Raw genomic sequence first — 25,584 nt, forward strand, 5'->3', positions numbered from 1 at the left:
AGTGAGGTCCTGTTGGTCAGAGGGTTGCTGAAGATATTCAGTGAAGGGACTGTTTACAGAGGTATAGGGAGGTCATGGGACCATCAAAATGTGGTGATGCTTCACCCAGAGACTAGCAGTCATGGGACACTGTTCCCACCTTCAGGCCTAAAGAAGCTTGGTGAATGACTAGGACTTGGTAAGAGCTGTGGCCAGAGGAGAGAGACCAAGGGACAGAAACAGTGGCCTGACAACCTCTGCCAAACTAAGGCCCTACGTGAAGGAAGCAGGGGTGTTAATATCCCAGTTTCCTTCTTCCTACCTTTGCTAGAACCTCCAGGGGCTGAGCCAGGGAGAGGGAGAGCAAATACAGCTGGTGTTCTGTGCGGGGGTCAGCATCCTCAGGCACAGAGCAGAACAGAGCATGGATCAGTCAGTCAGAGAGTAGCCAGCCTGCTGCGTAGCTCTGGGCAAGTTGCTTAACCTCTCTGAACATGTTTCCTTATTTCTCACATGGGGACATCAATCTTCACTTTATGTTGTAGGTGTGGGAACTAAAGAGGATGATGTAATATGATTCCTAGTACAACATCTGGGGGTAGAAGATGCTCAATATGTAGTAAGTTTGATTTTTACTGCACTTAGGCAAGCAGGACCTGATGTCCAGTGAGGTTTTGGGGACCAGATGAGGAGTTGGTGTTGAGATTTTGGAGGGACAAAGAAAACAAGATTGTGTGAGTGATGGTCTGCCCTGGCAGACTTCATACAGGGACCAGCTGGCCGAAGTCCTCAGGCCAGCTCGTTCCTCATTTCTCTCCTCATTTTGCGATCTGCATGAGGAAAGCATGGTCACATTCTCCATCTGATGGGGCAGCCTTTATATTCTTACACCTAAGAAAAGCACTTAGGTTCTCCCCTCTTCCATGGGTTCTCATGTTGATGCGTTCCCATCCTGGTTTCCCAAACCCCACTCACTCCAGTAATGTCTGTTTCTTTGGGGTGAAGAATTCCTTTTAGTGGCTGTGTTCTGGTTATGGGTCCTTTCCCACAGGGTGGTGACAGCCCAGTACTCTGTTATGTCACTTTGAGGATACCCTGGACCCCTTCTTTTCTATTATTTCTTCCACCTTGCAAAAAGTATCCATTACCACGTCCTTTTATGCAGTTTAGTGTTGTTTTTTTCTTTGGCCCTTGTATTTCCCCTACCCCAACCTTCAAATCTAGCTGCAAGCCCTCGGAGCCAGGTCAGTGCAGGCTCTGGCCAAACACATTTTTCTGGTCTTTGCTAAGTGCATCCTAGCGATGCTGCGATCCTTGGGCTGTGACCCAGGAAGACACATCCCGGTTCTGGATGCCTGTAATGTTACCAGGCATTCCTTGCCATGTCTTCCTTTTATTTCCAAATGCACACCCACTGCTAGGAGAAGAGTTGCCTGGGCACCTGGCCCAAGTCCTTCCTGCAGTTCCCCTCCTCCCTTGCACAGCCCAGGAGATGCAATCAGATCTTTGTGTCCTTCCTCCATCCAAGGTGGTTATGGACAAGCGTGGTGAGCCGTGGCATCTCTTGACCTGCTGGGTTTGCGGTATCACAGTCACTCCCGAGCCTCCCTTGAAGAGGCTTAGAGGCATTACATGCTGGGGAAGGGACACTCTGCTCCTTCCTGCCTGGCCACCCTGGCACGGGCCTTCACTGTTCTCTCCTGGCCTCAGCTTTCTGAGGGTAATACCAGAGCCCTCCCCATAGAGAGATCGTGAGGGCTTCGGAAGGCAGTTCCTGTGAAGTGCTCAGTACCCATTCCTCAAAGGGAGCCAGCAGTCCTGCGGAACTCCCTGCCCTGCTCCGGTGTGAACACAGTTCCTCCCCCAGCTGATGTCTGGGGTGGAAAAACCTCCTGCTGTTCAGAGTTTCAATCCCTTACCCATGTGTTCTTCCAGTGGTGCTGTGTTTTTATTTTCTTTTTCTCTTGAGCTCCACTGTTTGGCGTTCACCTCTTCCTCCTCTGTCTCTCTCTCTAAGGGTTTGCTTCATGGACTCTTGATTCCACACTGACTAGGGGCCTCACCCCACAGCTCGCAGGCACACCCAAGCTGTTCCCAGCAGAAAGCCTCGCTTGCCTGTGGTGCAGGTGGAGACAGGGCTCACCTCAGACAAAATGAAACAGAGCAGCCATCACTGTCCTTAGAGTAAAGTCCCAGATCCCTCCATCAACACACAGCGCTGGTTGCCCTGGCCCCTGACAACCACCCAAACCTCCTGTCACTCCTCCTGCCAGGCCACGCAGCTTTCATTCCCTCCGGCACGCAGTGGGCTCTGGGTGCCTGCGTGTGCGCTTCCCTCTGCCCAGGGCATTCTCAGCATTTCCCCCCTTTTAACTCATTTTTACCCCTTGAGACTCAAACGTCATTTTGCCACAGAGACTTATGTCCCAGGCCTTGCCAAAGACCCTTGCCATGCCTTCCCAGGGCACTGTGCATTTTATCTTACACATCCATCACTCTTACAAACGTATTTTTGTTAATGTGTCTGCTGGCAGTTGAGAGGTGGGGGTTTCCCTGTGCCCACTGGTGGCAGAGCTCACTCATTTTTGCCACACGGATATCACGGCAGTTGTTTGGGATCTCTCTAATCTGCTTCTCTCTAGCCTCTGTGACAGAGCTAGGTCAGTCTCATGGGTCGCTGTGTCTGTCTTTCACCACCAACACCACATTGTCAGGCCAGAGAAAGGCTCATTAAATTCTGGGACTGGTAACAGTAAGAAGTTGTAAATATTCCTAGGAGGGAAACAAACACCTTTTCTCCCTAGTTGTTGCCAAAGGTGGTAGCTCCCTTTAGGACTTTTCCTACAGGATTATATGGTTTCTCCTGTTTCCTGGGGACTTGGTGGGTATAAATGAGACTTTTTCCTGCATTTTCCCAGAGGGCAGCAGACCTGGCTTAGAGACACTCAGAAGGAACTGTGTGTGTGTGTGTGTGTGTGTGTGTGTGTGTGTGCACGTGGACAGAAATATGAGTGAGGGAAATCCTGCTGAAAGATAATGGGAAAGGGGAGGAGAAATGTTCTGGAGTTCAGTGTGGAGTCTCAGGGCTGTCTTGGGTGCTTCCTGAGTATCGGTAAGAACGCTGTGAGCAGACGCTGTCCCCAGGACCATGCTGGGACCCTCCAGCAGGAGACGAAGGCAAGGTCTTGGCCCTCAGACAACTTTCCTGTGTTTGATTAAGACAGCTAGAGAAGGGCTCTGCCGTGGACCCTGGCAGTTTTGTTTGACTTGAATGTGTGTGACAGTTATTTAATTTGTTCATCATTAGGACGGCCTCAGATTTGCAATCAGACCTTGTAGACACTGAGTCATGTATTCTGGGCAGGAGATGACTTTGCCGATTACTACCTCCCCAGCAGTCATGAAAAAAAGATACCACCCCAGTGGTTGAAATCACAAATTGAAATATCTGACTCCAAGAAGTTAGGCTCTAGTGTATTGGGATGAAATTGTACTCCTCCCCCACAAGAGTGTGGCTTTTCCAGAGCTTGCGTGTCTGTTAGCACACCTGCCCAGGCAGCCTAATCAGGGCCAGAGCCGCTGCTTGGGTAGAGTCCTGCATGTTCAGTGGAATGGAACATGGCAGTGCACACCCACAGGCTGAAGTCAAATAGCCGTCAATCACGGAGCCTCCCTACTTTGCCCAGATCCCTGGGGTGGTGAGTAGACACAGGCTTATGGCAGCCAACTGACCCCATGTCCCTGTCTGTGATGAAGCCACCAGGAGGGGCCCTTGCTGGTTTTCACCATATGCTTACCAATTAAAACTTCAGTCCATGCCACATGCTGAGCTGTTGGAAACACATTTTTGTTTTGATGTGGCTATTTTGAAGTCCATGTGTGCAAAAACATGTGCTTTCTGTCAACCAAATGATGATACTGCCGCTGCAGAGGCTGTGCTCTTGCCATGCTTGTAAAACTAATGGGGTTTTGTGTCTCTCCTAAATACTCTATTATCAGATGAAAAAGAAATTACCATAAAAATTCCTTCAGTACCAAAGGGAATGTTTCTAAAAGGCCTGTTCACTCCATCCCATGACCCAGCACAGTTTTTACTTTTAAGGAAGAGTGTATGATGCTCTCATTCTCAGGCACGTGGCCTCACAGCTGTGTGTCCATTGGCTTCCTTCTGTGACTGCCACCCATGAGTCTCTGTCTGGAAACTGTGCCCTCAGATCTCCAGTTCCTAAAGCCTTCCCCTCTCGGGATGCCCAGGAGGGACAGTCCCTCAGCTGCAGGGGGGGGTCTTTGCTGCCCCTGCCCATGTCCTCCAGCCTTCCCTGGAAGCAGGTTCCTGCCCCAGGCTGGAGTTCCCAGTAGAAGATGCACAACCTGTAATCAAAGGAGAGGAATTTACTCCTCCACCCCCAAATTCCTACCTGGCACTTGGGGACATTTCCACAGAGGAGTGGGATTTGGAAGTTGTCCAGGAACATAAGGAAAGGTAACATTTCATCCACTCCACTGCATCTTCCCTGTCCAGCTAACTCCCTGACTCATCCTCAGAGGATGGCAGCCTGAGAGCAGATGAAGGATTAGGGGGTGATGGCCCTGTGGGTCCTGAAGAATGAGTTGCTGAGAAGCTGGGGTTAGCTGGGCCCCCTGCCTAGTGAGGCCTGAATGTCCCTCCCCCTTAGTAATGCCCATGCCCAGCCTGCTGGGGGGCTGGTTCTGTGTGCCCCATGGCCAGCCGTGCCCATTACCTGGTGCAGTAGGATGCCTCCACAGGCATGGGAACATGCCCTGATCTGTGTGTTCTCATGGAGTCTGGGCAGGTCCCTTCCAGCCCCTGCCATGTGTAGACCCTGCCAGAATTTCTGTGTTGCTTTGAGCAGTGTGTACCTAGGGTTCAAGCACACACCCTTTGAGTGCATTGCCAGGGTTCCAGAAGAGTGGGCTTTGCTCAGCCTGAGTGAGGGCAGTTCCCTTAAAAGTGAGCCACCCTCCTCCAGCCTTCATGTGTGGTAGTTGGCTCAGACTTTTGTGTATTCTCAATCATTTTGCTACACATCCACAGCTCATAGCTGAGGGTTTTGCTCGGAAAAAATAAATAAATAAATAAAAATAAAAAAATTTAAAAAAAAAAAGCATAAGCCAGATTGTGCCATTTCCCTGTTCCCTAGAGTGTCACGTGAGTGAGAACATGATCGTCTTACCTCAGTGACAGCATCAAATCTCCAGCGTTGATAGGTTTGCAAATAGACTGTGACCATGAGTGATTCTTCCAAACTGCTTTCAAAATCACAAACTAACTTCACATTATGAGCAAATATAACCCAAGAAAAGGGTGATGAACCTCACTGGTTCAGCCAACTGATTTCAGAACACATTAGCTGATTTTCATCAGCTTGATCCACCATGGATTTTGTTTCTCTTTCCCTAAATAGGCAAAAAGGTTATATATTAGTTTCATATTGCTGTGTAACAAGTTTCCACAGACATAGCGATTGGAAACAACACTCGTTTATTATCTCACAGTTTCCATCTGTCAGAAGTTTAGCACAGCTCAGCTGAGCTCTTGACCTTGCCTGTCCACTGCCGCAAGGCTGGAATTAAGGCTGCTACTGGCTGGGCTCTTATTGGGAGACTCTGGGAAGAGTCCACTTCCAGCCTCATCCGGGGTGATAGCAACATCCGGTTCCTTGTGCCCACAGAAGTGAGGTCCCTGTTCCTGGTAGGCTGTTGACCAGTGGTGGTTCTCAGCTTCTGGAGGCCGCCTGCATTCCCTGTCAAGCAGCAGTGTTGTGGCAGATCCTTCTCCTGCTTCGAATCTCTGACATCCTTTTCTGCTGCCAGTTGGAAAACTCTCTGCCTTTAAAAGGCTTTCCTGATAGGATCCAACCCATCTAGTTAATCTCCATATTGTAAGGTCACTGACTAGGGACTTTCCTGTCATCTGCACAATTCCTTCACAGCATTGCCTCGATAAGTGTTTGAATAACCAGAGGATAGGTCTCTTGGGGGCCATCTTTGGACGTCTGCTCACCACGAGAAATCAACCTCACATTCATTCTCACCTCACTTCACCCTTCCAAGAAATCTGTTGTCAATATAATCTCCATTGTTGTCTCCACCAGCAAGTGCCGGGGATCCTGAACCCGAATCAGAGGCAGAAGCGGAACCAGAGGCAGGAGCGGGGCAGGTTGCTGATGAAGCTGGCCAGGACATAGCATCTGCCCACGAGGGTGCAGAGACTGAAGTGGAGCGGGCACTAGAGCAAGAGCCGGAAGAAAGAGCCTCCCTCAGTGAAAAGGAGAGGCAGAACGAGGGGGTGAACGAGAGGGACAACTGCTCTGCCTCCAGCGTCTCGTCCTCCAGCAGCACGTTGGAGAGGGAGGAGAAGGAGGATAAGTTCTCCAGGGACAGGACAACTGGTAAATGAAGCCCCTTGTTTCAGTTGGCATGTGCCAGGGAGGCCTGGGGTGCAGGGGCTGGTTCTCTAAGAACTTGTCCACAGGCTGGCCTCTGAGGTGACCTGGGTCAACCCACTCATGTGGCTGTGTCACCCAGTGTCTGGGGACGAGGAGTGTGGCCATGCTAGCAGCCAGCCAGCAGCCTTCTGCCCTGTAGAAAGACGGCCGCCAAACCCTCTGCCACACCATCACATTCATCACCTCCACACCTGGGGAAAAGGGCCCTGATAAGGAAGGCTTTTCCTGAGGAATAAGCCCCAGAAGAGAAACCTCTCACTTCCCCCTGACTGTTCCATTGTGAATAATAGTAAGGTTGATAATAGTAAGGCTTTTTCTGTTTTTGATACAAGTTTAGAATCTGTCACATTGTCATCTATTCCTTTAAAAATGTGTTTACTGAAGTGTGTTAATCATTTTGACTGGACATTTCAGAATGGGAAAGATTTGTTTAAGTGGATTGAATGAGTATTTCCAAAAAATTGTACACAGTGTACTGAGGTCAATTTGATGTATTGGAATACAGATAATTTGTTTTCTACATTACACCCATCACTATTCTTTTCTTTGTATAAAGTATATGCTTTTCCTTATGGAAGTATATCTTTGTGGTGTTACACTTAATACTCATTCAGTTCTCCTGTGAATGGTAACTTTAGAATTAGGGACCAAATGGAATGTTAGATTATAGGTTTGGTTTAGACTGAAAGAACCTCACCAAGGACTTGAGGAGGGTGCCACAGAGGGTTATAGGAATTGTAAATAATTCATATCATCTGTGACACCACAGGGTGACTTTTCCTACCCATGACTTGTATGCTATCAAGGTGGTACAATGCCTCCTTCCTCAACAAACACTCCTAACCAGGGGAGTCATGTCTTATGGGCCAGCCTTTGTTAAGCTACGTATGAGTGGCACCCACTCAAGTCGATGTCTTAGGCCCAAAGGGCAATATGACACCTCTACAAAGGCCTGCCAACCAGTGCCATGACCCATGAATGGCTTATTAATTCCTAGATTAAAAATACATTGTCTCAGAAGCATGGATGAACGAATGAATGAAACCAGAATGTCTTCCAATAGACCTGTCAGTCAATGGCATAGTCTAAAATAGTTACTATTTGGATTTTTTCCCAGTTAGAATATACTACTAGATTTTATGCTTTATATTGCTGGTCACTATGATGCAGTAAAAAAAAAGAAGATAAAAGACACTATTAGTTTACATCTTAGGAATTATTGCATTGAAAATCCAGTGTCTTCATTTGGTTGAATATGTATGTGCCAAGAGGTATTATATATGTTGATATTTATTTAATTTCTTTCAAAGTCAGATTACAGTTAGTCCCCCAAATTCTTCTTATCATTCATATTAATGTAATTGTTGTCATAATACTGGGTGTAGGGTAAGTCTTATTGATCAGATTGGTCTTAAATCATGTTTTATTTATTAGGAATAGCTTTAAGAATTATTAATCATAACTGGGTTTAGCAGGCCTAAAACATATCAGGAAATTGGATTAGTAAAAATATACTAGGCGACAGGACTTTCTTGGATCAGATTGTCCAATATTCTTCCAAAAAAGGACAATTTTCCAAAAATGGCAACCGTTCCCAGTGAAGAACCACTGAGTTTCTACCAAAGTGGGCTATGTCCAAGTATTTAGAAGCAGGAATTAGGGCTTTGCAATGATTTTTCTGCTTTGTTTCAGTGCTGTTATGAGAGTTGGTCATGTTTATTTACTGTAGCTTATTGGTTCCTAAAAAATCTCACTGCTCACAGGCATCATCAGCCACTGTGGAGTCAGGGCAGCTATGTCATTATAGCTCTGGCTTTTCAGAGTGCTGTCAAATCACAGAGCAACCTTAGAGATAATTAAAATATTCTCAAACATATTTCTAATGACTATGTCAAAAATGAATTTGTAGGACTTGAAAAAGTCTTATTCCAGTTATGTGGTTTAATTTTTCTTTGTTTCATGTGTTCTACTTAGGGCATGCATGTGAGAAGCTTTATCATAACATACATTTTACTTTTTTATAGTTACTTGTATAATTGTCCTTCGTCTCCACTTGAATGTCAGCTTTGTGAGGATGGGGATGTCTGTCTATTCATTGTGAGTCCTCACTTCCTAGCAGGGTCTCACAAAACAATCGATGAATAAATGAAGAGGTGTCTGGCTAAGATGGGGAAGCTTCATTGCTCCTGGGTCCTCCCTCTTACAACCAACATAGCAACACCCTGAGAATACCAGAATAATCAGAGGAGGACTGTGAAAGGTGGAAAGAAGAATGCAGACTGCCTAGAAACCTCTGGACTTAAATTATATGACAGTGAAGCTCCAAGTAAAACTTATTCCCCTAGCCAAAGGACTGGGAAAAGGATTGCCTAACAGAACAGAACACAGGCTTTTTACTTATTAATACTTGTACCGTAGACAGGCACTAATGAAAAACCTGACCCAGAGTCAATGGAGACTGATAGGGAGCTGAACCTCCGGCTTCCCTTGGAGGCAATAAGGCAATGTGAGTCAGTGATTTAATTTCCCTGGGAAGATGCCAGTGAGGCCAAGGGAGGGGGCCCTGACCTTCTACCCTCCTCATCTGCAATGAGCCAGTGTGAGTCAGCGCTCTTGCTGGGGTGGTGACAGAAGGATCCAGCAGGGAGCTGAACATCTCCCTCCACCAGCACCTGTATGCTATACCTAAAAAGGGTGACTACCAGCTAATAGATTAGATAGGAGCCAAAGTCTAATAATGCATAAAATGTCCAAGACATAATGGAAAAATCACTCATCATTTCAAGAGCTAAGGCAATCACATCTTGAATGGGAAAATGCAATAAACAGATGCCAACACTGAGATGAGCCAGACATTGGAATTATGTGACAGGGATTTTGAAGCAGCCATGATGACATTGCTTCAGTGAGCAGTTACAAACACTTAGGGAGTACGTAAAAAATAAAATAGCAAAGAAATAAAAGATATTAAAAAGAACCAAAGGGAAATTGTAGAACTGAAAAACACAGTAACAACAGCAAAAAAATACTTACTGGATGGGCTTAATAGTAGATTGGAGACAACAAAAGAAATGATTAGTCAACTCAAAAACAAATCGGTGGAAATTACGAACTCTGAATGACAGAAAAAAAGAGACTGAAAAACATGAACAGAGCCTCAGGGACCTGTGAGACAATAAGACTCGATCTAACACCAATTCATCGGAATCTGGGGAGGAGAGAGAGTGTAATGCTGAAAAATTCTTTGAAGAAATAATGGCCCAAAACTTCTCAAATTTGCCAAAAGGTATAAACTCATAAATTTAGGAAGCTGAGCAAACCCCAAACGAGACAAATTTAAAGATATTCACACCAAGACATGATAATCAAACTTATGAAAACTAAAGACCAAAAAAAAAAAAATTTTGTAAGAGGCTAGAAAGAAACATATTACCTATAGGGGAACACCAGTCCAAATGACAGCACATTGCTCATCTGAAACCATGGAGGCTAGCAGGAAGGGGCACAACATTTTGCAAGTGCTAAAAGAAAAGAACTGTCAACTATAAATTCTATATCCCTCATATGTATCCTTTAAGAATGAAGGGAAAATAAGACATTCTCAGATAAAGAAAAACTAAAAGAGTGGGTCCCTAACAGGCCTACCCTCAAAGAATTACTACCGGAGGTTCTCCAAACAGAAAGAAAATAGTGACAGAAGGCTTGGAACTTTAGGAAGGAAAGGACAACAGAATGGGTGAAAGCAGGGGTAAATAGACTTTCTGCTTATGACTTACTAAATCATACTTGATGGTTGAAGCAAAAATTATAACATCATGTGACGTAGTGCTCTGTGTATGTAGAGGAATACTTAGGACAACTATACTTTCAGAGTAGGGAAGCTAACGGTATCAAAATGGAAGTAAGTTTTCCACACTTCAAAGTGGTTAAACAGCAATACTGGTTTACTGTGGTTAGTGTGTATATTGTAATGCCTAGAGCAACCACTACAAAAACCAGAAGAAACAATGTACTTGGAACACTATAAATAAATCAAAATGAAATTCTAAAAAATATTCAAAAGGGATGAAGAAAGGTTGACTAATGGGTACAAGTATACGATTTGATAGAAAAAATAAGACGTAGTGTTCTATAGGATCAGTAGGGAAATTATAGTTTACAATAATGTGTATATTTCAAAGTAGAATAATTTGAATGTTTGTAACAAAAAGAAAAGACAATATTTAAGGTGATGGATATCCCAATTACATTAATTTTATCTTTACAAATTATATGAATGTATTAAATTATCACATGTACCCTGAAAACATCTATTATGTATCAATTTAAAAATTTGTTAAAGTAAAAAAAAGTATTCAAGTAACCCATAGAAGACAAAGGAGAAACAGGAACTAAAACAAATAGAACAAATAAGACAAATGGCAGACATATCAGTAATTCCTTTAAATTAAAAGATAGATGGCAGAGTGGATTAAAAATGACCCAATTATATACTATCTATAGAAAACTCTTCTCAAACATAATGACACAGGTAGATTGTAACTTAAAAGTTGGGGAAAAAAATCTGTAGGACTAGGTACGAAAGGAAGAAAAAAAGTTGAGAAAAGATATATTATGGAAACATTAAATCAGAGAAAAGCAGGAATGGCTACATCAGTTAAAGTAGACTTCAGAGCAAAGGAAATTACTAAGGACAAAGAGAGACACTACAGAATGATAAAAGGAGTCACAAATGAATGAAGAGAATAAGCAAGAAAACTGGCATTTTAAAAATATTACCTGACTGCATGGGTGTGGTGGCTCACACATGTATTCCCAGCACTTCGGGAGGCCGAGGCGGGCAGATCACTTGAATTCAGGAGTTCGAGACCAGCCTGGCCAACATGGTGAAACTCCCATCTCTACTAAAAATACAGAAATTAGCTGGGCATGGTGGCTCATGCCTGTAATCACAGCTACTCAGGAGGAGGCTGAGACATGAGAACTGTTTGAACTCGGGAGGTGGAGGCTGCAGTGAGCCGAGATCACACCACTGCACTCCAATCTGGGTGACAGAGTGAGACTCTGTCTCAAAGAAAACAAATATTACCTGATTATATTATTTTCCCTGTTCCCAAAATAAGAAAATGCTCACATTTCCCAATAAATGGAGAAAGAGCAAGGCTGTCTCTTAAGAAGGGCTCAGCCACTTTATCTGCTGCAGCCTGCTAGTGGTGTCCCTAGTATCTGACCAGTTGTTGAAACTCTACCTAGCCAAATTTTTTGCTATTATCCTCAAATGGCATCCCATCTCCTTTTGATGGTGATTATTTCCTAAGATATTTTGTTTGTAAAACCTAAAAGAGGGTTCAATAGCTCCTTGTTCTGGTGTTGAGATGGCCTAAGGTCCCCTGGTCAGGTTAAGCCATTGTTGCACCGAGGACAGAACAAAGACACACTGGAAATCCTGGGGGAAGTGGTTTCCCCCATCCTGTTCTCATGATAGTGAATTAGTTCTCACAAGATCTGATAGTTTTTTAAAGGGCTTCCCTCTTTGCTGGGCACTCATTCTTCTCTCTCCTGCCACCACGTAAAGAAGGACATGTTTTCTTCCCCTTCTGCCATGATTGTAAGTTTCCTGAGGCCTTCCCAGCCTTCCCAGCCTTCCCAGCCATGCTGAACTGTGAGTCAATTAAACCTCTTTCCTTTATAAATTACCCAGTCTTGGGCAGCCCTTTATAGCAGTATGAGAACAGACTAATACAAGCCCCAAAGAGGCAAACCCAGAGGAATAACATTCCTAATCATTCATTCATTCATTCATTCAGTTGTCCAGATGTTGCAGAAACAACAGTGAGCAAAACAAACCCAAATCCTATTCTCATAGAGTTTACATCCATGAAGAAGGCAATTTATTGAGTAATTATAATCATTGCAGTGATAGGGCAGAGGCAGACAAAATAAGTAAAACATGTGACAGATTTGATAGTCATAAGAGCTGTGATGAAAAATAAAGCAGGAAAGGATGATCAACAGTGTTGGGGGAGGATTGCACAGTTTTCACTAAGTGGTCAGGGAAGACTTCACTGAGAAGATATGGTTTGAGTAAAGACAAGAGGTCAAGGATAAAATTGTGTGATTATCTAGGTGTTATCCCAGGAGGGGCTGACACCCTGAGGCCAGATCATACTTGATGAGTTCTAGGAATGGGAAGAAGTTGCTGTAGCTAACGAGGTTTATGGGCATGTGTGTCTGGGGGTCGGGGAGTGTTGGTGGTGGTGGGCGATGAATGAAAAGTAAGGAAGGATCATGGAAGGCCTTGTGAACATCGTGTCATTGGCCTTTTCCCACAGTGAAAGTTGGTGCTGTTAAAAGACTTTGAGCAGAAAGATATGATCAGACATTTTTATAAACAACATGTGGCTGTTGGGGTAAGAATTGGCTGTCAAGGGACATGACTAGAAGCAGAGAGTCCAGTGGGGACGCCCCTGCAGTACTATAGGCAGGAACCCACGCTGGCCTGGCCCATGGTCGTGGTAGCAGAGGTGCTGAGAAAAGCAGCTGGATTCTGGATGTGACATGAAGGTATAGCCAACAAGATGCCCAGTAACACTGGATGTGGAGGATGAAAGAAAAGGAGTCAAGAATGACTCTGAGGTCTTTGGAATTGGCAGCAAGATGGATTAAGTTGCCGTAGCTGAGACAGCAAAGGATTGCAGGAGAAGCAGTTTAGGTTGGGGAGTGCAGGGTTGGAGAAGGTGGTATTTTATGGATGGCATTTAACGCCTTGAAACTAGATGAGACTGAAAGAGTGCAGATGGAGAGAAGAGGTCCAAGGACATTTAAAGGTTAATGATAAGAACCAGCAACAGAGACTGAGAAGGAGTAGCCAGATGTCCTGGGAGCCCTGTGTCATACGTCATATCTTGGGACCCCTGTGAGGGAGGAGGGAGTGGTTGGCTGTGTCTAGTGCAACACAAAAGTCACTGGTACCTGAAAGCAGCAGCTGAGAAGGGTGGTGGGAGCAATAGCTCCCTTTGACTGGGTCCAAGAGAAAAGAAAAAGAGAAATTGGAGGCAGTGGGCAAAGCAACTCTTATGAGCAGTTTTACTTTAGAGGAAATGAGAAAAGTTAAAGTTAGGAGATAGCTAGAGGGATGAGTGGGGCCAAGGGTGGTTTTGCTTTTTTAAGATGGGGGAAATTATATTTATATATGTGTGTGTGTGTGTGTGTGTGTGTGTGTGTGTGTGTGTGTGTGCGCGCGTGCGCGTTAATGTGCCAGAAGGAAGACTCTAGTGGGAGGGCCATGGGAAATACAGGACAGAGAATTTCTGGAGTGGGTTACTAATGCACAAGTGGGCAGTCGACCCCTGCTAAGAGGTATGTTTATGAGGCAGTTGCAGGAGGGAGGCTGTGTTCTGAGGGTCAATGCAGGTGGGACAGTAGAGGTGGAAGGGAGGCTCTGGAAGATTCCTTCTGGCTTCATCTGTTAAGTCAGTGAACTTGGAGGCAAGGTTATCTCTGAGGATGAGATGGGCCAGGAGGTTAGAGAAGAGAGGGCTATGGAAAGTCATCTTGGAGAGGAGTGGGTGAGATTGCCAGGCAGCATTCAGCCCCCTGGAGACTAGGGTCCGTGATAAGGAGTGAACCTAAAGAGTGATCAGTGGCACAGTTTGTGTGTTTTTGAGGCACTTTGAACTGCACTAGTGCAGATTTAGAGTAGGGGAGAGAAACAGAGGTAATCTTCCAGGCTCTCCAATACCTGCTGAGGCCAGGGAGTGGCTTCTTGCCTCCCTATCTCAAGTTAGGGCACAGGCTCCTTAGTTACCTGTGGCTGAGTAGGTCTCGACCCGCTGCCTTGGGTGGGCAGGAAAAAGGAGGAAGATTTCTCCCATGAGCCCAGGTAGGAGCCAGGAGCATCATCATGCCTGGAAGAGTCTTGGGTCCTGGTGTGGGTCTTTGGGACTATAAAGCAGCATCTCTTCTTGCCCAAGAACATTTGTCAGTCACGGCTTTGACTGCTCCCATGTGTCAAGCTCACTTATTCTCTAATTGATTTTCTCATGGAAGTGAGGCTCCTTTGCCCCTTTCTCATTTTTCTCTCCCGTGTACTTTCAGGTTTGTGGCCCGCAGGTGTCCAGGATGCAGGTGTAAATGGACAGTGTGGCGACATCCTCACCAACAAACGGTTCATGCTTGACATGCTGTATGCCCATAACAGGAAGTCTCCGGATGATGAGGAGAAGGGGGATGGGGAGGCTGGGAGGACCCAGCAGGAGGCAGAGGCGGTAGCCAGCCTTGCTACCAGGATATCCACCCTGCAGGCCAACTCTCAGACTCAGGATGAGAGCGTCAGGAGGGTGGATGTTGGCTGTTTGGACAATCGGGGTAGTGTGAAAGCATTTGCTGAGAAATTCAACAGCGGGGACCTGGGGAGAGGTTCCATCTCCCCTGATGCTGAGCCCAATGACAAGGTCCCAGAAACAGCGCCGGTGCAGCCGAAGACAGAGTCAGATTACATCTGGGACCAGCTCATGGCCAATCCAAGAGAGCTCAGAATCCAAGACATGGATTTCACTGACCTTGGGGAGGAGGATGACATTGATGTCCTAGATGTGGAACTGGGTCACAGGGAGGCCCCTGGGCCACCTCCCCCACCCCCACCCACCTTTCTGGGTTTGCCGCCTCCACCCCCTCCACCCCTGTTGGACAGCATCCCTCCCCCTCCTGTCCCCGGTAATTTATTGGTTCCTCCTCCTCCAGTGTTCAATGCTCCTCAGGGCTTAGGGTGGTCCCAGGTACCCAGGGGTCAGCCCACATTCACGAAGAAAAAGAAGACCATCCGTTTGTTCTGGAATGAAGTTCGGCCTTTTGACTGGCCGTGTAAAAACAACCGACGCTGCAGAGAATTCCTGTGGTCAAAACTGGAACCCATTAAGGTGGACACTTCCAGACTGGAGCACCTGTTTGAGTCTAAATCCAAGGAACTGTCTGTCTCAAAGGTACTGCTAGTCTTCAGCATGCTTCTTGATTGGAAGTTGGGTAGGGCTGAAGAGATTCGTTCTGTATAAAATGCTATTTTGCCTTGCTTTTGCTATTTGGTAAGAAGTCCATTGGTAAAAAAATCTGATCTTTAATATAGTGTTCCTTCTGCCACATGCTAGGTGTAGGCTACATGAGTCAGAGACCCTTATTAGCTAACATGGTCACCAGCTTACTTATATTAGGCAAAGGAGCTTTCAAAGAACCAGATAGCCCTGAGGAAAAGACAAAAATGGTCAACTAAGGAATGTCAGCATAGCCCAATAGCAGATATTGATGTTAACTAGAGAAAGTGGATTTGCTGACTCACCAAACATGGGATATGCTTATTTAATCTTACTTTCATTGATTATGACTGATAGTAGTAGTTTGAACTTTATCTGTAACCACCCAATAAGCTCAAAGGCAGTAATCCAACTAACATTTCTTTGGCTTGGCCCCTGATCAAGCCAACATTCTGCAGCTATCTAGTTTTCCAACAGCCGTATATTTGGCATCCTGTCAATATTACATATACATCTAGATTTAGTATTTTGGATAAATGTTTGAGAATCCTATAGGCACTGCTGCTGTGATAGTAACAAAGATGTTGTACCACTTTTATCAATGGGAAACACTGTACATAAAGTTATTGGGCACCAAAGGTTAAGTCATGGTTAATTTACACTGATAAACTGCAAGATATGGGATCACAGATTTTATATCTAATTCCCTACATTAGTAGAGTCTCCTTCGCATATCTTAGCTGACTTTTAAAAACCCATTCTGGGTATTTTCCAGTTTTAAAACAGGTTTAAGTTTACCTCCTCTTTTTAGATACGAGGGGTAGGAGAAAGCACTTTGTAAAGCATAATTTAGAATAAACATGCAAGAGCTTATAATCATGAATTAATTTTAACTCCCTGTGTCGCTGCATGCATTTATCATCTTTTTGGGTGAGTATGAAGCTGTCTGAGTCAGGTTTCCAGCCCTGCCATTTGGGCACCAATTCTGTATCAAAAATTACATGCAGGATCCTCAGAACAAGTGAGCCCTTCAGACGAGGAGCACAGTGACAGAGTTAGCGCCTGTCACTGCTGTGGGATGCTGACAGGCCAGCCAAGGGCGCTGTAGTTGATCAGCTTCCTTTCAAAACGTGCTGGGATTCTTAAGCTGCTTGCTGCCCTTCGCTGGTTGGTGTTTACCCCAGTGTGTGTTTCTCACTCACTCATGACATGAGTCTAAATCATTTCCAGCCTCAGGAATCTCCTCAAGTCAAAATTAAAGCTTTCTCATTTAGAAATCTACACCGTTAGGATCCAGTGTAAAAAATCATGCCCAATCAGTCTTGTCCTTCGGTTGAAAGTAGACCCAGCTTTTGTCCTCTCCAGAAAATAACACCTAAGGAAGGGTTGCCAGACACCCACTTTTGGTGTGTCTGTGTCCTGACTTTCTAGGACTGGTACCAAGTGGTGCTGAGCCATCCACATGCCCTGTTCCAATTCTTTTTTTTTTTGAGGCAGACTCTTGCTCTGTTGCCCAGGATGGAGGGCAGTGGTGTGATCTTGGCTCACTGCAACCTCCACCTCCCGGGTTCAAGAGATTCTCCTGCCTCCACCTCCTGAGTAGCTGGGATTACAGGTGCCCACTGCTACACCCAGCTAATTTTTGCATTTTTAGTAGAGATGGGGTTTCACCATGTTGGCCAGGCTGGTCTCAAACTCTCAACCTCAGGTGATCCACCTGCCTTGGCCTTCCCAAGTGCTAGGATTACAGGAGGAGCCACTGCACCTGGCCTCCCCCTTCCAATTCTTATAGGCAGCCTGACATTTAGGAGAAGACCAGCTGCGATTAAGACAGCAGTCTGTGGTTGCTAGAAGTTACCCATGACCTGATTTGCTGACACCGCCGTCCAACACATTGACCTAATTGGAAACAATCCTCCTCCCCCTCCCCCTCCCCCTCCCCCTCCCCTCCCCCTCCTCTCCTCCTCCTCCTCCCCTCGTTGCCCACTTGGCTGGCTGCACCTCTAGGCTTCTTGTGGTTCTCTATCAGGTTGCTGGGGAGAAGCTGCCCCTTGACTCAGTATTGGGAGGAATAAAATGGAGTAAAAGTATGGAGGTGAAGGCACTCCTAGCTTCATTTTTACAAGATTAAAAGTTTCCTCAAGAAGGCCCAAAATTAATGCTTCACCTACCTACCTCCTTCTCTTGGTCCCACTGCAGCCAATTTGGTCAGTGATAATATTCTAGCCTCTGCCGTCTCAGCCCAAAGTTCCATAATTGCCTGAAGCAGGTAGTGACCTCTAGAACAATGTATTGCCTAGCTAATAGACAAATGTTTGCATAGTTTTTATCAAGTACGAGCATAAGAGGAAAGTGATATATTGCATGAAAAGTTTATCAAACTGATTCCAGAACGTTCTATAATGAGACCCAAAAACCCTTACCTTTGTCTTTGTGATAGGAAATGTGAACAGGAGCTACTTAACAAAATGTTACAAAAGGTAAGAATGCAAGTTAGGATTAAAACACGTCACTGTGTTTTGGCCGTGATGGGTGGCTCATTCTGGTAATTCCAGCACTTTAGGAGGCCAAGGCAGGTAGATGGCTTGAGCTCAGGAGTTTGAGACCAGCCTGGACAACATGGTGAAACCCCATCTCTACAAAATATACACACACGCACACAGCCAGGTATGGCAGTACATTCCTGTAGTCCCAGCTACTTGGGAGGCTGAGATGGGAAGATTGCCTGAGCCTGAGGAGGTCAAAGTTGCATTGAGCTGTGATCATGCCACTGCACTCCAGTCTGGGTGACAGAGCAAGACTCTGTCTCAAAAAAGCAAAAAAACAACAAACCCCACATTACACTGGAGAGTTGAATCCATTTTGCATATGTTACCACTATAGATATAACAAATTTCATTTCTGTTTCTAATCCTTGACTGTGGTTTTCATAAATCAAAATGTAAACAGCCACTTCTGATTTCTGGCTCAGAAACTTTTTAATTAAGTACAATAAAATGCGACAAAAATAGAGTGAAATAGACTTCACAAGACAGCACACAACAAAGAGAATTGATTTCAGGTTTCATCAAAAAAAGTAACATTAGACCAGAGTTATTGGGCATGGCTGTGACTAAGCCACCCAAAAACAAAGATTCATGAGCCAGATCTAAGGCTGGGGTGACCACCTAATGAAAAAATGATAAGACTGAAAAGATACGCTTTTTCATTTTCTTTCAAAATAGTTTCTGGAATTGGATCAATTTTTCTCTGTCAGCTGGAATTATATGGTGTTTTAATAAGATGAATCATATTGTGTTTCGTGGTGAAAGGTAGAAATCCTGTGCTAAATTTCATTATGTTCTGACTGCTGGTCTAAGATGTGGTGAGCCCGATAGGCGATAAAGTGACCCCAAGAAAGATGTCAGGGCAGAAAGCCCTGAGACTTCCTTGGGCTTGACATCACCCTGGGGAGCCCCAGGAAAGTGACTTTCCAACCCTTGTACCTAACCAGGGGCAGCAAAATCCCTCCTGTTCTCCAAAGGCAGCTTCTATGCCCCAAGTTACAGCCAGACCAAAACAGACATGGAGTGGAACTCAGTTTCCACTTTGGGACCTGATGTTGTCTTACTCTGTTGCATTCATTAGGTTTATCATAGTGAGGGAGCCCAGAATGTTTCTGGAGAAGTTTATTTACCTTGAAGTTTCTAAATCTATTTGAACTAGTAACAGCAACTTTTAAAGAAAAATTAGGTCAGGATGAGCCTTGGCCTGGGTTATTTTTCTTATTTTTATTTCTTAGAGATAAGGTGTCACTCTGTTGCCCAGGCTGGAGTGCAGTGGCACAATGATAGCTCACTACAGCCTCAAACTCCTGGGCTCAAACGATCCTCCCACCTCAGCTTCCCAAGTATATTTTTAAAAGCTCCTCAGGGACTCTCAAGTACAACCAAGGTTATGAGCCACTGATTTCAGGTGAAAAACGAGGCGCTGAAGGAGCACTGTGTTCCCCACCACCACTCTCCACATTGACACCCCCTGACCCTTTTGCTTTTCCTGAGAGGAGATAGAAATCTTCCTATGCTATATTCAAGTTCAGGACATAATAAGTTATTTAACATTCCCCTCAGAAACCTGAATTCTACCTAGAAACTCTGAACACAGCTCTGGGACTTCAGCAGGGCTGAAGTGTGCCCAGACACTTCTGGTGTGTGCCTGCTGGTCCTATAGGATGTGGTGAATCGTATAGGAGAATAAAATGACCCCAGAGAAAGATGTCAGGGCCGAAAGCCCCTGGAGGGCATGGAGACTCCCTTCCTCTCTCCTGGGTCTCTGGATTAGGATAACAAATAAACTGAATTCATGCAGGAAGTCTGTTTAACAGTTGGCCTCTGCTCTAGACAACCCAAAGGGCAAATATGAGAAATTAATACTCTTTCCTTAACAATAAGGCAAACCTTACCTGGCAAGAAATTTTATTTCTGACTAAGGATTCCTCAGCCTTTGCTTGGGCTTAGTTTTTTGTTTTTGTTTTTCATTTTAGGGTGTGTGTGTTGGTCAGGGTGTGGACGGGGGGCGGTTTGCCTAAATGCTTTCCTATACATCTCCCCGTCTCCCTTGTTTCAAGACTTTAGGAAAATTCCATAGTTGTCACATCTTTGTGACATCTGTATCATTGCATCCTTGTAACTGTCACTTTCTCAACGGACAGTTTTGAAAATATCCTGTGGCATCACTCTTTTGGCAGGGAGCGAGGAGGGATGATTTACCGTTTCTAGAACTTCTGCCTCTCTGAGCCCAACCCAAGGTCTCCAATAGTGATGCACAGAAGCATTTGCAAAGGTCTGTCGCCTTTCATGGAAGTGCTCTCAGACTCACCAGCACTCCCCAAACCTCCTGCAGCTCTCTTAATAAATCAAGTCCTCAGCCCGGTGTCTATTGTTAATTGCAGCACCTTCTGGGGTGCATCCTCTGTTACTAGTAAAATACTCTTTAAAAATGCAAAGGGGCAATGTGATGTGGCAACATTTCAGGAAGCCTTAAGCTTAATGACTACTATTAACTATTTAAATTTTTCTTTCCACTTCTTTTCCTAACTGCTGCCTGAATCCTCACTCTTCTTTTTCCAAAACGGAATGTCTCTGAGGGGGAAGTTAGGTCTTTTTCTTTCCCAGGATGCCTACTGAAACTAGGTTGTGGTCTCTCTTGCATGATGGCCACTCTTTTCCAATAACCATTCCAAATCAAGTTTGAGTCTTTACTTGCAGATTCTTAAATACTTTTACTTGGAGGTTTAATTTGTTCTATCCGAAAGCCTGACTTGGGCATCTCCTCTGCATGGGCATTTTGCCATCTGTCTCTGCATCAAGGGTTGGTGTCTCACCAAGGATCCACCTGGGTGGACTTGTGGCTCTGCAGTGCTTATATCCAGCTGAGCCTAAATATCTGGCTTAGCGGTTCTAGAAAATATTCCTATTACAATGTGTGACTTTCTGCCCCATGGAGTGGCTGAGTTTGCAGGCTCCTGCCTCCTGGGGCTGCTGGTTCTAGAAAGCGGACTCCCAACCCAGGTAGCTGCCCACCAGCTGAATCTGGGGCTGCCGAGAACAGGCACAGCTCTTCCCCAAAGCTTTGGCAGTTGACAGTCACTACCTCCCCTATCTCAGGAATCCTGTGACTCTTCTAGCCTTGAGTGCTGTCTGTTTGAAGCCTCATCCTGGAGGGGCTCACCTGCATCTTCCTAGAAGCTGGACCCTGTCCCTGAGTTGCCTTAATGACTGCCGCCCTGCTCCCGTTGAGTTTCCTGCCCGCCTAGACAGCCTCTCTTTCCACAAAGGGTAACCTCTGCCTCTCCCTCATCTTGGCTGTGCACACCCCTGTTCCCTCTCCCTGCAGTGTTCTTAGCCAAGTCAAAAACGAATAAAAGCCTTACATGGCATTCATCCTGAAGCTTTTCTCCGGAGACTGTCTTTCCTCCAGGGGAGAAGAGCTACTACGGGCATGTTGGAGGCTTCCGGTAGTTGGAGCTCCAAAGGAGGAGCTCTGCCGTGGGAGTTCAGCTTAACTAGGCTTTCTGGAACCAAAACGGAGCCTGGCTGCTTCCCAGGCTTCCCGCTACACCCTTAAAGAAGCAAGATCCTCTCTTTCCTTGAGCACTTCTGGACATATTTGGGAAAGCAGCATGTTCAGAGATGGCCCTGCCATGGTTTCCCGCACACTATCTCATGTCCGCCTTTTTGCTGACCACCCAAAGATAGTTGTTCCTGTTTTCACATCCAGCCAGCCCCTAGTCTAGCATCCTGTACCTGGAGCCTGGGCTCAGGCACCTCCTTCCATCATCCCTTCCTCCCTGATAGTTCTTGGAACTTGCTGAGGAAGAGGGCAGAGCTTTGGCTAGTTGTTCTTTTATCAACAAATTGAGACAAAAAACCCAATGTCCTGTTGCTCCAGAGCTGACCATGGGTGTTGGGGGCATCCTGGCCCTCCAGAGGTATGCATTTTTTGCTAGTCTGCATGGAAATGTTCCCACTTGAGAACCAGGCACCTAACAGCAGGCACTCAGGAAATACCTGTTTAAGGAAATGGATTATATATCAAAGAGAGGCAATAAATATCGGGAAGCTTACAGTCAATCAGAAAGAGACCATCAGGGACTGGGCTTGTTTCTCAGCCTCTTCTGCACCTGTGCAGGGTTCGGCATCATGGACCATCACTGAGAATGTCTTGAGACTCCAGGCAGCAGGGTGGTGTCATACCCCAGTCAGCAAGGGGGTCTCCTGGCTGTGGTGTACTCGTGCCGTGCTGATACTTGGCCATTCCCACACCAGCCTGGGTTCCTGCTTTCTCCTGGCCTTTTCCCTTCCTAAGAAGGAACATGTCAGTCAATCCAGCCTGTCACAATGTTCACTTGCCGTATCAGTTTGTTTGGCTTAAAGTTAGTTTTTCTGATTCCATATTAAAAATGGATCTTTTTATGTTAGATTCTGGGTCACTAATCTTAGTGTCTTTGTTAGAATGTCTTGGACCATTGTATAGAGCTTTTTCCGTACTATTATTCTATTCTGTCCTATTATTCCAACTATTCTAGGGCCAGTGCTATACAGCTGATAGCTGATTGGGTAGATATTGTATCTAACTCTACATTTTAAGAACATGTTTGACAATTTCATACATGTATTCTTTCATGTTCACTTTAGACATTCTTTTCTAATTCCAAAAACAAATCTTATGGGAATTTTGATAGGATTATGTATATGCAAAATAAAAGTAATATATCTATTGGACAGCCAATATATGTATTACTTTTATATATATAAGTTATATATATAAATATACATGTTACATATATAAACATATATAATTAGATAAGAGATAACTAAAGCACACTTATGATATTGAAACTTCCTATCCAGGAACATGAAGTTTCTCATTTATCCAAGTCTTCTTTTATTACTCTCAAGAAAATGTTGTCATTTTCTTCAGATAGAAGATACAAGAGGTTTTTTGCTTTGTTTCCTTGTTTGGGTATTTTTGGGGGTTGTCTGGTTTCTCATCAATTGCAGAACAACTTTCTGATTTCCTACTTAGAAGCATTGCTTCCTCTCCTGTTACTGATACCTGTCTGACCTCTGCCCCGTTACATCTCACTCCCTCCTCCTGGATGCCATCCCCTTCAAGAAAGGCATTTACATTTTCTAACCTTCACAAGGACCACTCTTTCTTCTCTGACCTCTGCTTTATATCCCCTTCCCATCATTGACCAATTTCCTTATTTTCAAATTTTAAACCATGGAAAACCACTGTGACTTTGACCAAAGAAATTCACTAAGGAAAAGTGCCTCTTTTTTTTTTTTTTTTTTTTGAGTTGGAGTCTCACTCTGTCACCCAGGCTGGAGTGCAGTGGCGTGATCTCTGCTCACTGCAACCTCTGCCTCCCGAGTTCAAGCAATTCTCCTTCCTCAGCCTCCTGAGTAGCTGGGACTACAGGCACACGCCACCATGTCCAGCTAATTTTTGTATTTTTAGTAGAGACGGGGTTTCACTGTGTTGGCCAGGATGGCCTCGATCTCTTGACCTCGTGATCTGCCCACCTCGGCCTCCCAAAGTGCTGGGATTACAGGCTTGAGCCACTGTGCCTGACCAGAAAAGTTCCTTTTAGCAAGAGTAGGATGGATGGATGGATGGGTTAGGGAGAAAAGAGACCAGAAGCAGGAGGCGAGTGCTGGGCTGCTCTGAGAAGTGGGGTTCTGGGTGGTCAGGCCCAGGGTGGAGAGGTGGGAATGGAGAAGGACGGATGGGGATGAGACACTTTGGGAAGGAAGAGTGGACCATAGTTGCTCTGTCTTAGGACCATGTGGAGGACTAGTGAAGTCCACTATTGCTGACTTGAGGCTTTGGCTCAGAAGGACAATTCAAATGGATCAGAATAGATGACTGCCAATCCTTAGACATGGATGTAGGCACAGAGAGCTCTGCCTTGCTCTTGTAAGTGCTGCTTTAGATTATTGTCAGAGGGAAGGAGAGAGTTGGACAGCCCTACCCAACCCACTCCCTCATCTTGGGCAGTACTAACCAGATGACACTTGAGTGTTTAGTAACATCTGGTGGAGGTTTATTTTGATTATGAAGAACAGCACTTAAAGCACCTTTTTGCTAAAATCTAGAGCTTGCATGATTCCATTTCAGATATTCCTTTAATGCTTATTCTTTCCTTCATGATATGGGTGGAAATGCTCTGCAAATGTGCAGAATCCTCTGTGGGAGCAGCTCTCCCATGATCTTGGGGTGCTCAGTGGCGCACCCCTCCCTGACTTAGAGGGGTGTGTGCAGGCATGTGTGTTGCTGTAAGTTGAGCTCTACTGAGAATGGGGCCAAGGGCATGTCAGGCTCAGAGCCACCACGTAGGTCTGTGCAAATTGCTTGCTGCATGTGGACACTGGCTGCCGGAGATGAGGCTGGAATCTGAGTAGTGCTATCTGAGTAGTGCTTCTCTCCCAAGCTGTTTGCCATGGGACTGAGTCTCAGGGTGATGGCAAGGGGTTTCATTTTGTCATCTGCATAAAGACTCCAGTTGAGCTGGCTGGGCTCCTAGAGTGATGGGGTTTTGTGGATGAGGAGTTAAGGGCTACTGGTTCCCAGGGAATCCCTGCTGCCATCATGTGCTCACAAGACACCTGCCACTGCACCTCCAGACCCATATCTCCATTCTAGGCAGGAAGAAGGGGGATGAGTACAAGGCATGGCCCACCAGGTCTGTTGCTTTTTAATCAGGAAAACAAAAGCCAGAACCAAGTCATGGGGCCAGCTTCAGTTGCAGAGGGTCCAGGGAGGGAATTGATTTAATGGACACACTGCCAGCCTGAAAAAAATCAGAGTCCTGTTGCTGAGTGGGGAAGAGGGCATGGATTTGGGGTAGGTGCCCAGCAGTGCCCGGAGAAGCAGGCCTCCAGCACCACGGTATTGGCATTGCTAGTTGTAACATCCTTCTTCGTTGCCTATATTCAACATTCTGTCAAACCTTTCTCATTCCTTTAGCATTCCACACACAACATAAAATTAGATTTAAAAGTTAAATTGAGAATTTCCAGGGACTCCTGATAAGTTTCTTAGGTTAACTATGTAGAACAGAACACTTTCCCTGAAGAGTGGGGAGGCATGTATGCCACGTGTCCCTGGGAGCCCAGTGTTCAAAGCTGACAACCCTACCCACAGGAATTGCCCCTCCTGATCACCAGGACCCAAAACAGCTGGGATGTTTTCAGTTGTTGTTGTTGGGTTTTCTTTTTTTTTTTTTTAGTGAAGAAGTTTGAGTTTATTCCCAACTGCATATTTAAGGATATAAAATAGAAATTTAGCAACTAAGTCTGGGAGGTTCCAGGAGGACTTAAGTTGGACTTGAGCCTATTTCTCCTCGATGCCTCACGGTCCCTGGGGCTACAGCAGAACAGTTTCTCTAGATGGCTTGGCTGCTCCCAGGCCCAGCCAGGGCCCCTGCTTTAGAGAACAAGGTAAGGCCTCAGTGCAGGAGATCAGATGATGAGTGGCATTCAGTTGCTTAGTGGGAACCTGCCTGCACAGTGTGGTTGAAGCTGCTTGGCTGGGTCAGCAGGTCCTCTGGGATGTGGCCCCAT

The 25,584-nt window shown here is 45.4% G+C and overlaps 1 protein-coding gene across 9 annotated transcripts in view; it reads left to right on the forward strand.

The window, feature by feature from the left end:
• FHOD3 (formin homology 2 domain containing 3) overlaps nucleotides 1-25,584 on the forward strand; it is a 503,817-nt gene that overhangs the window by 426,289 nt on the left and 51,944 nt on the right. For all 9 annotated transcript variants that reach the window (XM_063716761.1, XM_054537476.2, XM_054537478.2 and 6 more), the window contains 2 exon segments: nucleotides 6,096-6,392; nucleotides 14,547-15,430. In XM_063716761.1, coding sequence (XP_063572831.1) covers nucleotides 6,096-6,392; nucleotides 14,547-15,430 — 1,181 coding nt within the window.

This window comes from Pongo abelii, chromosome 17 (assembly GCF_028885655.2).
Source record: "Pongo abelii isolate AG06213 chromosome 17, NHGRI_mPonAbe1-v2.0_pri, whole genome shotgun sequence".
NCBI classification, from domain to species: Eukaryota; Metazoa; Chordata; class Mammalia; order Primates; family Hominidae; genus Pongo; species Pongo abelii.